At 36.1% G+C, this 16,410-nt stretch overlaps 2 protein-coding genes across 9 annotated transcripts in view; one reads left to right on the forward strand and one right to left on the reverse strand.

The window, feature by feature from the left end:
• The window catches only part of LOC106788516 (protein trachealess), a 94,089-nt gene extending 83,344 nt beyond the window's left edge, over nucleotides 1-10,745 (forward strand). For 7 of the 8 annotated variants that reach the window (XM_014751836.1, XM_014751838.1, XM_014751839.1 and 4 more), the window contains 9 exons: nucleotides 3,494-3,570; nucleotides 3,684-3,773; nucleotides 5,765-5,957; nucleotides 6,048-6,169; nucleotides 6,250-6,443; nucleotides 7,031-7,137; nucleotides 7,224-7,371; nucleotides 7,464-7,588; nucleotides 8,970-10,745. In XM_014751836.1, coding sequence (XP_014607322.1) covers nucleotides 3,494-3,570; nucleotides 3,684-3,773; nucleotides 5,765-5,957; nucleotides 6,048-6,169; nucleotides 6,250-6,443; nucleotides 7,031-7,137; nucleotides 7,224-7,371; nucleotides 7,464-7,588; nucleotides 8,970-10,477 — 2,564 coding nt within the window. In that variant the 3' untranslated portion in view covers nucleotides 10,478-10,745. The remainder of the gene's footprint in view (nucleotides 1-3,493; nucleotides 3,571-3,683; nucleotides 3,774-5,764; nucleotides 5,958-6,047; nucleotides 6,170-6,249; nucleotides 6,444-7,030; nucleotides 7,138-7,223; nucleotides 7,372-7,463; nucleotides 7,589-8,969) is intronic. The other variant, XM_014751837.1, reaches the window with a different exon arrangement.
• A 3,939-nt stretch (nucleotides 10,746-14,684) lies between these two features.
• The window catches only part of LOC106788507 (hornerin-like), a 6,092-nt gene continuing 4,366 nt past the window's right edge, over nucleotides 14,685-16,410 (reverse strand). The window contains exons 4-6 of the mRNA XM_014751821.1: nucleotides 15,021-16,399; nucleotides 14,805-14,942; nucleotides 14,685-14,725 (exon numbers count right to left, since the gene is read on the reverse strand). Of these exons, the coding sequence (XP_014607307.1) occupies nucleotides 14,685-14,725; nucleotides 14,805-14,942; nucleotides 15,021-16,399 (1,558 nt within the window). The remainder of the gene's footprint in view (nucleotides 14,726-14,804; nucleotides 14,943-15,020; nucleotides 16,400-16,410) is intronic.

Here is a 16,410-nt window from a genome sequence, read left to right on the forward strand (position 1 = left end):
GAGAGGGATAGAATTGGTGGAGGTGGTGGTGGTGATGGTGGAAGGGATGAAACTGAAGAGAAGAGAACAGAAGAGAAGAGAAGGAGGGGCGGGAGGGGGTGGGTGGGAATTGGAAATACGAAGTCGTAGAGTATGTAACATCGTAGCTAGTACGTATAAAGGCTTAGGTAGTGCGTACTACTACCCACATGGAAATCTAATCACAGCATCCCCTATGCTGGGCTCCTCGCGTTACCAGCCGCCAATGTAACTAAACTAACGAAATTGAGTTAGGCGCCATCCGGGCATCGCTGCCACAACTTCTCGTCAAACTAAATCCAGTTCGCGGCCTTATTCTATACCTCTCTCTCTCTCTCTCTCTCTCTCTCTCTATCACTATTTCTGACACATACATACATATATATATATACTTGAACAGTTTTACTTGTACAACACCCTTCGCGAGTTTCCACCCTACCGTAGGGTGAGAGGAGGGTATGTCAGTGGCAGAGCGTTGAAAAAAGACCTCTCGACTTAACGAAGCAAAATGCGTTAAAGATTTCTAGACACGTCTGCCGATTTAGTTTTATGCTTCTTTCTTTTCTTTTTTCTTTTTTCTTTTTTTTTTCCCGTGGTACTCTTCTCCTGTGTCTTGTTGTTCTTCTTCTTCTTTTTCTTTTTCTTCTTCATCTTTCTCCGAACTTTTGTTCTGGACCCTTTTGTTCATTGCGTCTTTTACCATTCATTCCGCTTGTTCAGCCTAAAAAAAATGTTTAGTTTCGTGACGTTGAACTTTTTGGTGACTCTTTCTGTCTCTCTGTCTCTCTCTTTTTCGGTCTGGTTGTGGTTAGATAGAATGTGATAATTAAGTATTTCATCGTTGTAGAATTGCAACGGGATTGAAACGGTATGCTGATTGTAAGATTGTCGAGAATTATAAAACCATAGGAATTGATTTATCCGATGTAAATGAATTAATATTCGAAATTGTGATTTGTAAAGTATTAAGTAGGGGAATGTATTTTAATCGACCATGATTTTATTTGTTTTACTTGGGTTGATTGTAACTGAGACAGACGGAGGGTGCAAATGCTGATTTCTTTGATTATAGATGCACACAAAAACACACACACCCATACACTAAATGAATACTTTTATCATATTTATAAATACATGATGGATTAATTTAAATGAAATTATTTATCTATACGATTCGACAATCGTAATCATATTCGAATCATTTAAGATAGATATTAATTTTGTAATTGGTTTCCATCGAGTGTGTTAAATGGTAGAATGACGAATGAAGAGGACAAATGATCGTTTAGCACGTACGACCTTATGCGTCTGCTCGATTCCCTCTAGAAATAGAGGATCACTACCGGGAAATGTAACAAATTCGGCCATTTTTCATTAAATCCTGCTCCCTGGAGCCCGAACAAAAGAGGGTACGGCGTTACGTTATGTTCTTCTCGGTTACTATCGTCCCAACCACCACCTACCCACCCCCATCCCCGTGTTCCTTCTCTACCTTTTCTCTTCTCTACGGTGATCCTCTGAATTTCCCAACCAACCCCCTCCCCCTTTATACGAAGAATCTTTTCTCTTTCCTTTTATGCGTTATTACGACGTTTAGGACAATAAAAATGTCTAATAACAAAATTGTCTTTTCCATCGATTTGATTTTCTTTTTCTTTTTTTTTTTTTTTGTTGCTGTTGTTTTCTCTCTAAGAATTGAATTTTTCATTTCGAGATTTAATCGTAATTCTTTTTTATTATTACATTATTTTCGTGTTTTGTTCAAATAAAAAGGAAACAATAATTAATTTGTTTTTCGAATTGGATTTGTCCGAGAGAGAAATTCGTTCAATTCAGTTTGGAAATATTTTGTTTGTATTATATTATATCTAAGAACGCGAAATGATATAAAATATCTTTTAATATACTGAAAGAGATCACAGAAAAGGAGATAGGAAAAAAAAGTTGAGGAAGAAAATAGAAAAGAAGTCCCTTGTCCTTTAGATATTTTTCTACTTTCTTCAAATAAATATCGCCGAGTTACGAGGCGAGAAAAGTATACGGAACGTGTATGAGATATTTATCAAAATATTGTGATAACGGAGAATGGCAGGGGTGGGACAACCGGCCGAAAGATTTATGGAGGGGTCAGCTGTCCGACCGAGAACACGTAGATTCCGGTATAACCAGCGTTAACTTTCGAAATTAGTAAGTGATAAATGTGAGTTAAACCAAAGTAAACCCTATTGCTTTCTTTTATATATATATATATTTTTTTTTTGGCTGTTGTTCAAGATACATTAGCATATTATTAATATAAATCATTCCTTTTTTATTCGTAAACATTAAAAACTTCTAACCTCCCCTTCCCCACCCCTGTCGTTTTTCTTTTCAACACTACCTAACGATGTAGAATTAACAAATTTGATCGAATTATAATAATAACAACAAATTCTATTCATTGATTGGCGAACACGTGATCGGGGGACAAATATGGCGGATATTTTCTGAAAATATAACGAGAAGAACAAAGGTGTTCGTCAATGTAGAAATCCAGTTGGATTATCATAGAAAACACCATCAACCAAGCAGGCAGGCAGGCAGGCAGGCAGGCAGACAGTCCATGTATGCCAGAAAAATATTGGAATTAACTTGTTGACGGAAAAGCCCGAAGTGAGGTTAGGTCAGTCCGACGGGCAGCCAAACCAAGCGAAACCAAGCCTCATCCCGATGGACTTAGCAGATTAAGCGTTTCGCGCACGAGTTTGATCGAGTCTTCTAAGTCTTTCATTAAGGGAAACCAGGGAGGGTAGGATTATTATTACCGTAAGAAGGAGCTCGTCTTGTTTGTTAAACGAGGGGAGACGAAAGGCGAAAAGGGGTCGTCGGTGCCGGCATGGTTAAACCGGATGGATGGGGTGGAGATTGTGACTCACACCAGCCCAAATAAACTCAAGATACCTTTCAACGCTATGGTCAATCGATCTCTACATCTACAACAATTTATTCAATACATTTTTCATTAATCATTTATTAGATTTATACTAGTTCCATCTATATTTTATATCTTCAATATCACTGAAATTCTCATACATTTCCTGTCAATTTTACTTAATTTTATGTTTCTAAGGAAACATTTTTATCAGAAATGTTGTTGATTAAACAATGGAATAAATTATACAATTGCTAGATACTTGTCTTTGTCTTCGAATAATAAAAAAGAAATAATACTATCTTCGATAGATATTCCTCAATGCTACGACAGATTTAGCATAAAAAACCGAGCGGAATAAATTAAATAAGTTGTATAATAATAATAATAATAAAAAGAAAATGTGAGACGTTATAAGAAATTCGTTTGAAAGTTAATGCGAAACTCGTGGTGGGCGAGGGGAGGGGGTTGGAAAATTTTTAAATTTTAGATTTAAATAATATAATGGTTTATCCCCAAAACGTTAATTGATAATAATGAAACATTTTTTGTTGTTGTTCTTAGGTACAAATCGCGTTAGGTCGGCAGCTAACGCGGCGGTAGATCATTTCGAGGTACACCAGGGTACCCATATATTACAGGTACGTAAATTGTTTTTTTTTTTCTCCAACCGAACGATGATAATAACAAAAAAAAAAACGATAGAACAGATAGGATAGTGAAATAAATTATGCATTTTAACGTTTCTTTACAGTCATTGGATGGTTTCGCGATGGCGGTTGCAGCTGATGGAAGGTTCCTGTACATATCCGAGACCGTTTCGATCTACCTAGGTCTTTCACAGGTGAGAAATAACCTTTACCATGTATCCACTCCTATTTCCTAAAAATTTTTAAACAACGTCATTGCTGCTGCTGCTGTTGCTGCTGTTCCCTCCCCATCCTCCCACTTGACTCTCCTTCTTCCTTGAAAATGAAAAGGGACGGAACGTGAGGGACAAGGGTTGGCAGGGACGAGGGAAGGATAGGGTAAACTGAAAAGGAATATAAAATTCGCGAGTGGTGAAGAAAAAAGGGAGAAAATAAAGTAAGACGGTATAGTTAAAGAATAAGAAGACAACAAAATAACAAAATGAATGGAACAAAAGAAAAAGTAAAAGAAAAGAAAAAGGAAACTGAGGGACATACGTACGTACATGGGTGGACATTAGCGGAAAGGCAAAAATAGTAGCATGGAAGTGACGAAGGAAAGCCAAAGACGACGACTACGAAGAGGAGGAGGAGGAGGAGGAGGAGGAGGAGGATAAAGAAGGGAAAACACGCAAATGATGGGTACCTGCAGGACGAAGGTAGAAGGTAGAAGGTAAAAGATAAAGAAAAAGAAAAAGAAGAAGAAGTAGAAGTAGAATAAGAAGGAAAGAGTACTGTCGGAAAAAAGAAAAAGACAGATAGATAGATAGACAGACAGACAGAAAGAAAGAAAGAAAGAAAGAAAGAGAGAGAAAAGTTGATAGCGTGGAAGAAAAGGATAAGGAGGAGAGGTCAAGGGGGAAAAGAGGAGAAGGTTGTATGAGTTGGCGGCCATACTGGTTGGCACCAGGCATGACATAGACGAGGGAAGGATGGGTGGATGGAGGTGGAGGTGGTCGCATGCGGCTCACGTAGCCTCTGCACGGCGGCGTGTTCGCCATTCCTAATGCTCCGAGCTCGTGAAGGTAGTAGTAGAGTGGATGGGGAACACAGAGAGAGAGAGAGAAAAAGAGAGAGAGAGAGAGAGAGAGAGAGAGAGTTAGAGCAGCAGCAGCAGCAGCAGCAGCAGCAAGAGGGAGCCATTGCGAGAGAGAGAGAGAGAAGTAAAGAGAAGGAAGAGTAGTAGGAGGAGGAGGAGGAGGAGGAGGAGGAGGTGAGGGAAGGCGAGAAAGAGGGATATGGCGGGGGTAGGTGAGGGAGGTGACCGGTGTACCAGCTCGATTCTACGAGAGACTCTCGCGGAGCAATCAATAGGGTGTTTCGAGGATTCGGGAAACCGGTGGCAGCTAGAAACATGGCTGCCGCCATCAAGAAGACCGAACCTTTCTTTATGTCTTCTGTTTCTTCCTCTTCTTCTTCTTACTTTCTTTATTTCCATAGTCATTTTATTTCCTTATTCTAACAGAAAACTAGCCACGGTGTCTACCAAAATGTATTATTTGACTTGGTAAGATTCAAGGGTGGTTCATCGGATGTGATACCAGGACACAGATGTACTCTGAAAACTCTTTCTTTTTTCTTACTATCCTTTCAGATCAACTGTATATATATATATATATATGATAGTCTTTCTTTGCTAAATGGGGGCTATCAAAAATGGCGGAGTATGTGGAGACTAGGAACGTTGGTGATACGAAGGAACGCGATGGATAGATAGAAAAAAAGAATGAAAGAATGAAAGAAATAACGAACGGTCAAATTGTTATTATTCGTTTTCCCGATGCACTTATCGTACCTATCGTACTTACGTACATTTTAATACCGAGAAAATAAGCGTGACCGATAGACGTTGGGCTTACGCGCGTCATCATCCAACTTCGTTTATAGAATACAAATAAAGTCTTGTCTATGTATATGTGTGTATATGTACGCCTCTCTTTCTTTTTCTCTTTCTTTTTCTCTATCTATCCACCTATGTATTATAGAGGTATAGTTATTCGAGGAAGTATGTTATATGTATATAAATCATTATTCTAACCTAAGACTTAAACACACATATTTCTGATTAGTTTAATATATTATAATTATTATATTCGCAAGGTTAATCGTAAGAATAAATGTTAAAGTTTTATTATACGAATTTCAGGTAGAAATGACGGGATCGAGCGTTTTCGATTACGTGCATCAGCAAGACCACGCCGAGGTCGCTGAACAATTGGGATTGGGATTGGCTTCGTCCGCTACCTCTTCCGGTCCACATTCCTCTAGTTCCGGTCTAGCTTCTCCGAGCAGTGCCGCTTCGGAAGAACATGGCTCATCCTCGACAGCTAATCCTGACGGTATATAAGTTTTATTTCTAATTAATGAAATATTTATAATTGTTTAATAAATCTAATAGTTCTTTGTTTTTGGATTTATCTTATTTACAGTGTCTTCGTTGATGTCGTTATCAGCTAGTGGTCTTTACAAAGGTTACGATCGTGCATTTTGCGTGAGAATGAAGTCCTCGTTAACGAAAAGGGGTTGCCATTTTAAATCTTCGGGTTATAGGGTAAGTTCAATTGTTTAGGTACAATTGGGTTACTTGTTTTTTATTGGTGTCCCTTTTGTAATTGATTTTATGAAATATAGGTCGTCCTACTGTTGTGTCGTTTGAGACCACAGTACACGTTTAGTCATACGAGAAAGACAGCACCGCCATTGATGGGTATGGTCGGCTTGGCTATTGCACTTCCGCCACCGAGTGTACACGAAATCCGATTGGAGACTGACATGTTTGTCACTCGTATCAATTTTGATTTTCGGATAGCACATTGCGAACCAAAGTAAGTGTCTCAGCCCGATGTCCTAAATGTCGTCCTATATTTTTTTAATAGAATATCAATTACCTCGTACAATATTCTTCTCGGGAATAATATTTTCATGCTAATAGAATATTTGATTGATTAGTTTGTTGCTTGACTTAATTGAATTATTATCGATCCTTTATATTTATTTATTCGGCTTTAATTATTTAAATTTTATGCAAATAAGCATTTGTTGGATATTAAAATATTCAACCCTTTACACGCCATTGATTAAATTGCTTACTAGCGCCATCTGTCAGCAGTTTTATGTTCATACAAAAGAGAAAAGCAACCGTCGTTAAATTTGAAAATATCCTGTTACCTATGGGACTTGATAATTTTCTTTCCAATAGATGGTGCTCGCGAGCATTATTATCAATGGTGTATAAAAGGTTGCCTATTTTTGTAGGGTAATAATTAATAAATAATTAAATTCCTGTATATAAGATTTAGGTTAGGAAAGGTTTGAAGATGTTATCTGATTCCCTTTATAGCCCCATTGTCATCTGTTATTATTAAATAATTCTAATCAATTGTAAAAATACTTGTCGATGTTTGAATTACAGGGTATCTGAATTATTGGATTATACAGCCGATGAATTAACGGGTAAAAATTTGTACACCCTGTGTCATGGCGAGGATGCGAATCGTCTTAGAAAATCACATATAGATCGTGAGTCAGAAAAATGTTGTGTTTTTGAATGAATCTATTATTTATTGAATTGATTCTTACGAATTTTGTTGTTGTTTCAATTTTAGTAATCCACAAAGGACAAGTATTGACGCATTATTATCGATTAATGAACAAAAGCGGTGGTTACACGTGGTTGCAAACGTGCGCGACCGTTGTGTGTAATTCGAAAAACGCTGAAGAACAAAACATCATTTGTGTTAATTATGTAATAAGGTATGTATAATTAATTAAATCTATCTACACACACAAATTCAAACAAATAATAAGCTAATTAAAATATATGCCCAATTAATTTGTTATTACAGTGGTCGTGAATACGAGAATTTAATAATGGATTGTTGTCAACTGGAAGACGGTGTTACCGGTGTTAAACGAGAGGACGCGACAGGAAATGATCCAGAAAATGGTTCGCCTGATGCCGACAGAGGAGGTATATTTGTGTTTGTTTGTCTTCCCAATCGAATTATTAAAAATTTGATCGTTCGTTAAGAAAGACAGGCAATCTATCGTTGTTGTTGTTGTTGTTTTTTTTTTCTCCTTTCTATTTTTAAAACAATGTTTAATTCCAATGTCAAATTCTTATGTCATAAAAAATATACGAGGTGTTTGGTTCGAAAATTTATCGACCAAAAACCCATTCGACGCGTGTGCATAAAATAACGTTAATTATTTCGATACAGGTAAAAAACATAATAATCTTTTAGTGACATTTCTTAGCGCTGGGACAAAGTGTTTACGATAGACAATAATACAAAATTAGCTTGTTCTTTTCCATTATTTTTTCCTTATATTTTTTTTTACGTGGAATTACATCATGATAAAAATAAACATTCGTGCGTGCGTAGAGATTAAATTTGTATTTTTTTTTTTCTTTCTTTCTTTCTTTCTTTTACTTGTCGCGACAAATCGGCGAATTATCGAGATTACTTTCCCTAACGAACTTTTGTTCCTTTGCAGGAAATGTCTGATAATGGTCAAAATTAGAATGCCACGGTACCTCCGTCGTCCTGATCTTCCGAACGATCCGGAAACACACGTGAAACGCCTGTAAGGTGCTCGCCCGTGTTTAAAATATATATTATTTATATCACACTACGTTTACAAGTCTTTTACTCTCTACCTCATCTTTCGATTCTCGTAAGCATAATAATGTCATGGCAAAAACAAAGTTTAAAAAAAAAGAAAAGAAAATAGAAATACAAAAAAGTTCCTTCTTTACCTTTATTAACTCGAATTAATTATTATCAATAAAAACACTTTTATAAATCGTTGATACTTTTTTGGCACAACAACAAAAAAAAAAAGAAGCAAAAAGAAACCATTCGATCAAAAAGAAAAAAAAAAAAGATATTATTCACGTGTGTTTTCGATAATTATCCACGTGAGAGAAATTGATAGAGTATCTCATGTTAAGGAAAAAAAAAAAGAAATCGATACATACGTATTATTTAGGCGTTAGCATGATTAACAAATAATTTTTTCAATATTTATTTATTTTTTTGTTTTGTATTAAAAAAAAAAAAGTAACATACACACGAACAACTAGATGTTAGAAAAATCGATATCGTGTAACGAAACTAAATCGATTAAAAAGAAAAAGAAAAACATAAAAAAACGTATTTAACCCTTTCGTTACCAATCAAAGATTTTAGAATAGTGACCCATATAGGATTCGTACAACGAACGAATTTCTATGTGAAACGATATTCCCATTGCTGAAGCATGGAATCGTAACGAAAGGGTTAAACCTAAATATCGAAATAAGAAAATCAATGTAAAAATAGAAAAGAGATTCTTCCGTATTATTTCAGAAGGACGGAGTCGCGGAGGTCCGACAAATCAGCATCAAGAACATCCTCATCGTTCCCCGCCGGAAGATCGTGAGGATACCAGAGGTTCCGAGAGCGAGAAAAGAGGGAACAGGCATCACGACAGCATGGCCCAATTGCAACAAGAACCGCAAGCAGCGATAGGAAATATCAGTACATTGGTTGTTAAGTTGCGCCGACACAAACGTAAACTGCACGAGGAGGAAAGTAGTTCGAACGAGGAGGACGAGGAGGAGGAAGTTACTGAAAAAGTGGCTAACAACGAGAGGAACAATCCTTTGAGTCCGACCCCATCGAATAATTCGATTTCAACTAACGAACAAGTATTGTGCGCGACGAGTCCTAAATCAAGACGAAGTGGTGATGGAACGGCTAGGTCTGGTACGGCGGATATCGTTGAAAACGTTGGTGGTGTTGGTGGTAATAGTAATCCAGGTAGTCAGAACAATGTCGGGACCGATACCGGTCCTGGAAGCGTTGGTGGTGTTGGAACAACCGCTGGGACATCGGTTAAAGATTTGGAACAAGCAATGTCGAAACATTTACCTGGTACTGCATTGAACAAATCCAATTCCCCGAGTCTTCATCAACCAACAGATTTTAGTACGGATGCCTTGTTGAAGCAACAACAACAGAGAAGTACGATACAATGGATAGGTGCTCATCATCATCATCTTGGTCATTTGAGTCCACAACAATCGGCGACTGCACCATTACCAGCTTCCGCTCTTCTTAGGCAACTTTACGCTAATCGAGAAAGCGTTATACGTGCCAACGTTCATGGGATAACGTCGGCTGGTGGTGCGAGGACACCTTCGTCGGGTGGATCTTATTATGCAAGTGAGACTGGACAGAACGGGCCGTTACCGACACCCCCGGGTTCCGAAGGTTCGAGTACCTACGGGGAACATCAATTTGTTTTAACGACACACAATCAAAAGGCTACGACAGGTGGTAACAGTTGCGGAACCGATGCTTTCACGAGTTTAGTATCGTCCTATTCGACGGCTGGTGGTTACGCGGTTGATTATCATTCAGCCATGACTCCACCGTCATCGGTATCCCCTCGCGACAAACAACAACAGCAACAACATCATCACCACCATCATCATCAACAGCAAACGCAGCAGCAGCAACAGCAACAACAGCAGCAACAACAACAACAGCAGCAACAGCAACAACAGCAACAACAACTTCACCCAGTCAACGTGATCAGCTCGTACGACACCACGTCGGCCTATGGGGAACCCGTGTTGCGTCACCAATACGAACCTGCCCAACCTTTACCTTTGAAACCACAAGTTTACTCGGCTACAGTTCACCCGAGTGCCCTCGATGCTGCGGCAGCGTACGCCTCAGCTGGTCTCGGTGAACAAGCACAGTTTTATCATCACCCAGCTGCAGCTGCGGCAGCCGCGGCAGCCGGATTTCATATCTATCACCCTTCTAACAAAGCTACGGCGAACAGTTGGTACGGTTCAACGTCCTAGTGGCGTCCCAGTGCTGTACGCGACACGCGTGTACTTAAATAATAACTCGAATTGTTCTTAATAACAAAATGAAAAAAGAACATTCGGACTGACGGGACATTCTCTCTCTCTCTCTCTCTCTTTCTCTCTTTCTCTCTCTCTCTCTCTCTCTCTCTTTCTTTCTTCACTAACTCTCTCGTATGCATATCAATTCGAAGATAAAGTATAGGCAACGTGATGATCGATTTTTCTTCCCTTTACCTTCGAGTATTATTCCTTTTGAGAAAAAGAAAAAAAACAAAAAACAAAAAATAAAATAAATAACAAAAACAAAACTCGTTTTCTTCGATGACGAATTTAAACAGATTATTAACGATCTTATCATTGGACGAGAAAAAAAGGAAACTATAATGAAGAATAATTGTCGGAAGTGTCTTTTCCTCGTCTCGCACGTTCAACCCCCCACCCCACCCTCGAGAAAAGATCGAATCCTGTTGTGTTTCCCGTCTCCCCCCTCTTCGTCGTCTCGCACACCTTAAGGTAATGATAATCGTGCTGTGACTGTAATCCCCATAACACTTTTTTGTCAACCCCATGCAGCCTGACATTACTTATTTTAATCTTAAATAATATTGTGAGGTGTTACGAGTTACGATTTAAAGGAGCTGGGGTGGTGGGACAAAAGAGGGGAGGGGGGAAGCGAACTTTTCATGACAACTAGATAAATTAGATTCTAGTGGTTAGCCCTTAAAAAACGGGGGAACATTGTTTTTTTGTTTTTAAAATGATCTTATTGCTTGTGACATTGCATTCAACAAGACGTTTGTGCTGGACTAAAAAAACAAAAATGAGAAAATTATTTCGTTTCCCTGAGGTGCTGCTCTCTCATTCTTTCTGTCTCTCTCTTTATCTATCTCCCTTTCTTTCTCTTTCTCTTTCTCTCTTTTTCTTCTTTGTCTAAGTTTTAAGAATAAAAAAAAAACCGAAGACAAGAAAAATCGTGCAATATAGTTAAGCGAAAAAAATACGTCTGACTTTAATGGGAAATAAAAAAAAAAGAAATGGAAAAACAAAGTTTCCTGTGTTCGTGTCAGATCGCAAATGAAGGGGGGGGAGGGTGGGGTGGGGTTTATTTCTTTCTTTCTTTCGTCATTGTTGTTGTTTAGTTCTCGCACGTGAAAGATGCAAATTATTATTGTAATATAACGAATTAACGTGAAGGGGGGTGGGTAAGGAAAATAAATGAAGTTTAAAAATAAGAAAAAAAGGGCAAAAAAAAAAAGAAAAGAAAAGTAATATCATACAAAAAACGATGAATGACAATTTGAAATAATAAAATTGACTACGCGCGCGTGCGTAAAAAAAAGGAAATTAATTATTAAATTATTATTCTACGTTTGTGTGTGTGGTGAACGTAGAAAGGGGGTTAAATGTTATTAAAAAAATCAACAACGATAACAACAACAGCCAAGAAGAGGAGGAGGAGGTAGAAGAAGAAGAAGATGAAAAAGAAAAAGAAGAATATGAAGATAAAGGAAAGAAGAAAAATAAAATTCGTGTTGGGGCATATGTGGTGGTAGCGTGAGTCAGTGATTTGAACGCGTGTGTATGTATCTATGTGGTTGTCTGATAAAAAGATAAATTCCAAATGGTGATAATGACGGATAAAATAAATCAAATGAAAGGAAGAAAATAATAATCAATAAAAACAACAACAACAACAAAAAAAAACAAAAAGAGAGGAAGAGGACTATTAATTATTAATAATTATTAATCGTCGTTGTGTCGTTGATGCTATTGACGGAACTACTGCGTCCTGACGACAGTTACTCGAATTATTATTATTATTATTATTATTAATATTATTATTATTATGTTTATAATAATTATTTTATTATTATGTTTATAATAATTATTATTATAATTTTTATTATTATTATTATTATTATTATAATTATTATTATATATTATATACTCGTAGTAACTTTTTTTTTATACCATAAAACTCGTATAGTTTCGCTCCTAAGTACCTCGATTGAAAATTAATACACGTATGTGTGCGTTAGGTTGATTTTTTTTTCTTTTTTTTTTTGTTTGTTTGTTTGTTATAAGTTAAAATACGAAAGACTCTTTCTATCGTGTGGTTCCTTTCGATCGTTCTCAGTTCTATAGATAAAATAAATAAAGGAAAGGAAAAAAAATTAAGAAAAAAGAAAAAGGAACAAAAAAAACACACACACACACACACACACACAATAAAATGATCTAATTAAAATAAATGGCGCGATAAATACGTGTATATGAAACTATCTCTCATTGCCAAAGTGAACTCTGAACTATTTCGACGAATAAAATCTTTCCGTTTTAATAGGGCATTATTATATATATTATATAAATATATATATATATATATTATATATATACATATACATGCATACATTCATACATACAAACGTGCATACTTGCATGCATACTTGTACGACCTATCCCAGATCCTGATTTTTGGTTTTTTTATCTAATTGTTATTTTAACCCTTTGATTGACCCTTTTGATCCACCATAAATTTTTCATATTTCATCCAATCTTTTTCCTTTGTATACGCGAAAAATAATAGATTGTTCAGTTCATTCAACTTAAATGTAAAGAATTACGCGATGATTTTTAAGTGATATTAATTAATAATAATTTGGTCGAGAAGATATGAATGAAAAAAAAAAAAAAAAAAAAAAAAAGTGTCCTCGACCTCCTCTCGCGACGATGACAAAATAATAATAATTAAAACAAAAACAAAAAAAAGAAGAAAAAAAAAGAAGTAATTATTAAAGAACGAGAAAGGAATAAAATAATAAATAAGTAAAGGGAATCGCATTTGTTAAAAGCACTTTGTCAAATTGTTTACACGTTAAGATTAAATAAATAAATGAATAAATAAATAAATAAATAAATAAATAAAGATATGTATATTTACAGGTGGTGCGCAAACGTTGTCTCTTCTATGTACTGAATAGTTGTAAATGTAGATAACAAAAGAAGGAGACAAGTGTCGAGCACGAGATAAAAAAAGAAACATTTAAAAAAAAAACATGAAAATGATTAGAAGAAGATCGAGGAAATGGTGTAAGGGAAAGAAATTAACGAAAGGGAAGCAGAAAAAGAAAAAATATTAAATAAAAATAATGAAAGAATGATAAAAAAAAAAGAAAAAGAAAAAAGGAACAAACAGAAAGATTACTCTAAAGAACTGGTAAAATGTTTGTTGGATGTAAAATCCTTTCTATCTAGGAAGATGGTTCTATTTTATCGAATAACAATTTTTAATCGATAGTCTCACGTGAAATGCACACCGTGTATAAAAATAATAAGAGCCCTAAAAAGCTCTCTGCAATATTGTGTTATATTATATATTTCTACCCATCGTTTTTCCGAGGTTTTTACGAATTCTGTTTCTGTTAGAATATCAGCAACCATGTAAAAGGAAAATACGATTTGTGAAATATACCTTTAAACGCCTAAAGTATATACAATTGCGAAGTTTTTATTTTATCATCATGCGCATCACTATTTTTTAATATGTTTTTAAATCATATTTCTTTCAAACAATTACGATTTTAATAATATAATTTGTTAATAACAAATCGAACGGGTAAGTTATAAACAAAATTAATTATTGCATTTATTTAGAAACGATCAATATAATCTTAATTGCAATGCAACCTTCCCCCCACCCCAATAATAACTCTAAGCGGCACTCTGATTGGTTCTAAAATGTGTCACGTGCTTGGCACATGTGGATTACGACCAATGATTATCGATCGTGAATGCATTCATCTTGAATTCATTCATTTCTAAAACTTATGAATGAACTCACGTGTGTGCTTGATATGATAATAAAACACATTATTATACAATGTAATGGTAATGCGATGAAGTCAATTTCTTTTTCATATCAAAGTTAGTAGTACTGACATTTGAAGAATAATAATTTTGAGGTTAAGTGTAGGTATCGGTAAACAAGGTTAACGAAATATATCTGGGCGAAAAAAAACAATATTATTTTCCACAAACACACAATTGAAAATTATTTTAAATATATTTAATAATTTTTTCAAGCGTTATATCTCTTGCTCTTTGCTTATGCTAATTAAAATCTCCACCTTAAACGATAATAGTTTGCTCTTTAAAGTTGCAGTTTCGGTTTCTTCCATATTTGTATGCTTTAACATTTAATTTATCTACTTTTAACACCGAATGGTTGTGGTCCTGACCAACCTAAAAATAAAATTAGGAAATTAATGTGCAATCAAGAAAATATTGTAAATTAATAAATATGTAATTTAAAAATACAAACTTCCTGCGCTGCTGCTCGCAAATGCAGAAGCTTGGGATCCTGCATTTAAAGATGGCCATCCAGAATTGGTTCCATCTAAACTTCTAGCCACGTTGAAAGGCGGCCAATTTCCATCCAGCTGATGGAAAATATTCGGATCTGTAAAATACGAATGAAAAATATAAGAAAGATAATAATAATTGTTTAATATAAACAAAAATTATAAGAATAGCAAACCTCCGTTAACTGAATACGATCCAGATTTACTGCTAGCAAAACTGGAACTCGAACTGGATGCTTGAGAACTGCTGAAAGAACCAGCGTAACTTCCTGCACTAGCACCTGCACTAGCACCTGCAAATGATTGCGCTCCGGCATTTGCTATTTGATTATTAAATTGACCATTTGGATTATTTCCATTGTTCAAAGAATTGGACAAGGAATTTCCATTGCCATTAGTTTGCGATGACGTATCAGGAGAATTTAAAAGCGTGTAAGAAGGTTTTTTAATATTAGCGGTTCCTATCAACGAACCTGTACCGTGACCAGCATTATTATTATTATTATTATTATTGTATGCATTAGGTGTATTGAATCCAGAACTGAAAGCTCCTGCGTTACTTGTTGCAACACTTCCTAATGTTGGGTTATGGTGTTGGCCACCCTTAACTCCTTGATTTGTATTTGAATAAGTTCCGGAAGATGAAATTCCTATTACTCCTGGTATTCCTGATATTTCTTTTGATTTTGGAAATTGTACATTTGAATTTTGATCGTTGGAGGAAGAAGGATTAGAAGTTCCACTTCCAAAAGGTGTATTTTTGTTGCTATCAACTCCGCTAGGGTATTTATTTACTGAATTTCCACTCGATGTTCCAAAAAATGGATTGTTTTGTCCAATTGGTTTAACAGTTGATGGTGAAATGTTTCCTATATTTATACCAGGATGGATTCCGGTACCAAATGAAGAACTACCTCCACTTCCGTTTGATAAAAATGGATTACCAACACCAATAGGCTTATTTGGCACGTCGTTATTTTTAATTGGAATTACCCCAAGGGTATTCTTGTCGTTATTACCATGTTGAGATCCGAATGTGTGGGTTATGGTACCATCTAGAAAAGGATTTCCATGACCAATTGGTTTAACAGTGGTACTGAGACTGTTTGAGAAAGGTGAACTAGTTGGGTATATGTTTGGTTTAGAATTAATTTGTCCACCATGTAGGAAAGGATTTCCTGTATTAAATTGATAAGAATTTTGACTCCCAAAACCAGATTGCCCGTTAGCATTAAATCCAATGCCACTACTAGCTGTTCCAAATGCTTCAGAAGAAATTGGTACGTTCTTTTGTAAAGGTGTTCCGTCATCATCACAAGGAGCGGAAGATGCACCAGGTTTGCTACCAGATCCAGCACCAAAGGTACCAGAAGATCCACTTGGTAATTTACCATTATTCGGTTGCCCTGTATGTTGTTGATCATACAAATTTGGTTTATTTCCAAAACCAATATTACCAGACCCACTACCAAAAGTTCCATGCGTTTGAGTTGGGAAAGGTGTGCTTCCAATGCCAACGTGGCCAGGTCCACTACCTCCGACTCCATATGTTTGACTAGGAATTGG

This window comes from Polistes canadensis, unplaced genomic scaffold, assembly GCF_001313835.1.
Source record: "Polistes canadensis isolate GaletaPanama2010 unplaced genomic scaffold, ASM131383v1 scaffold_142, whole genome shotgun sequence".
In the NCBI taxonomy this organism is placed as follows: Eukaryota; Metazoa; Arthropoda; class Insecta; order Hymenoptera; family Vespidae; genus Polistes; species Polistes canadensis.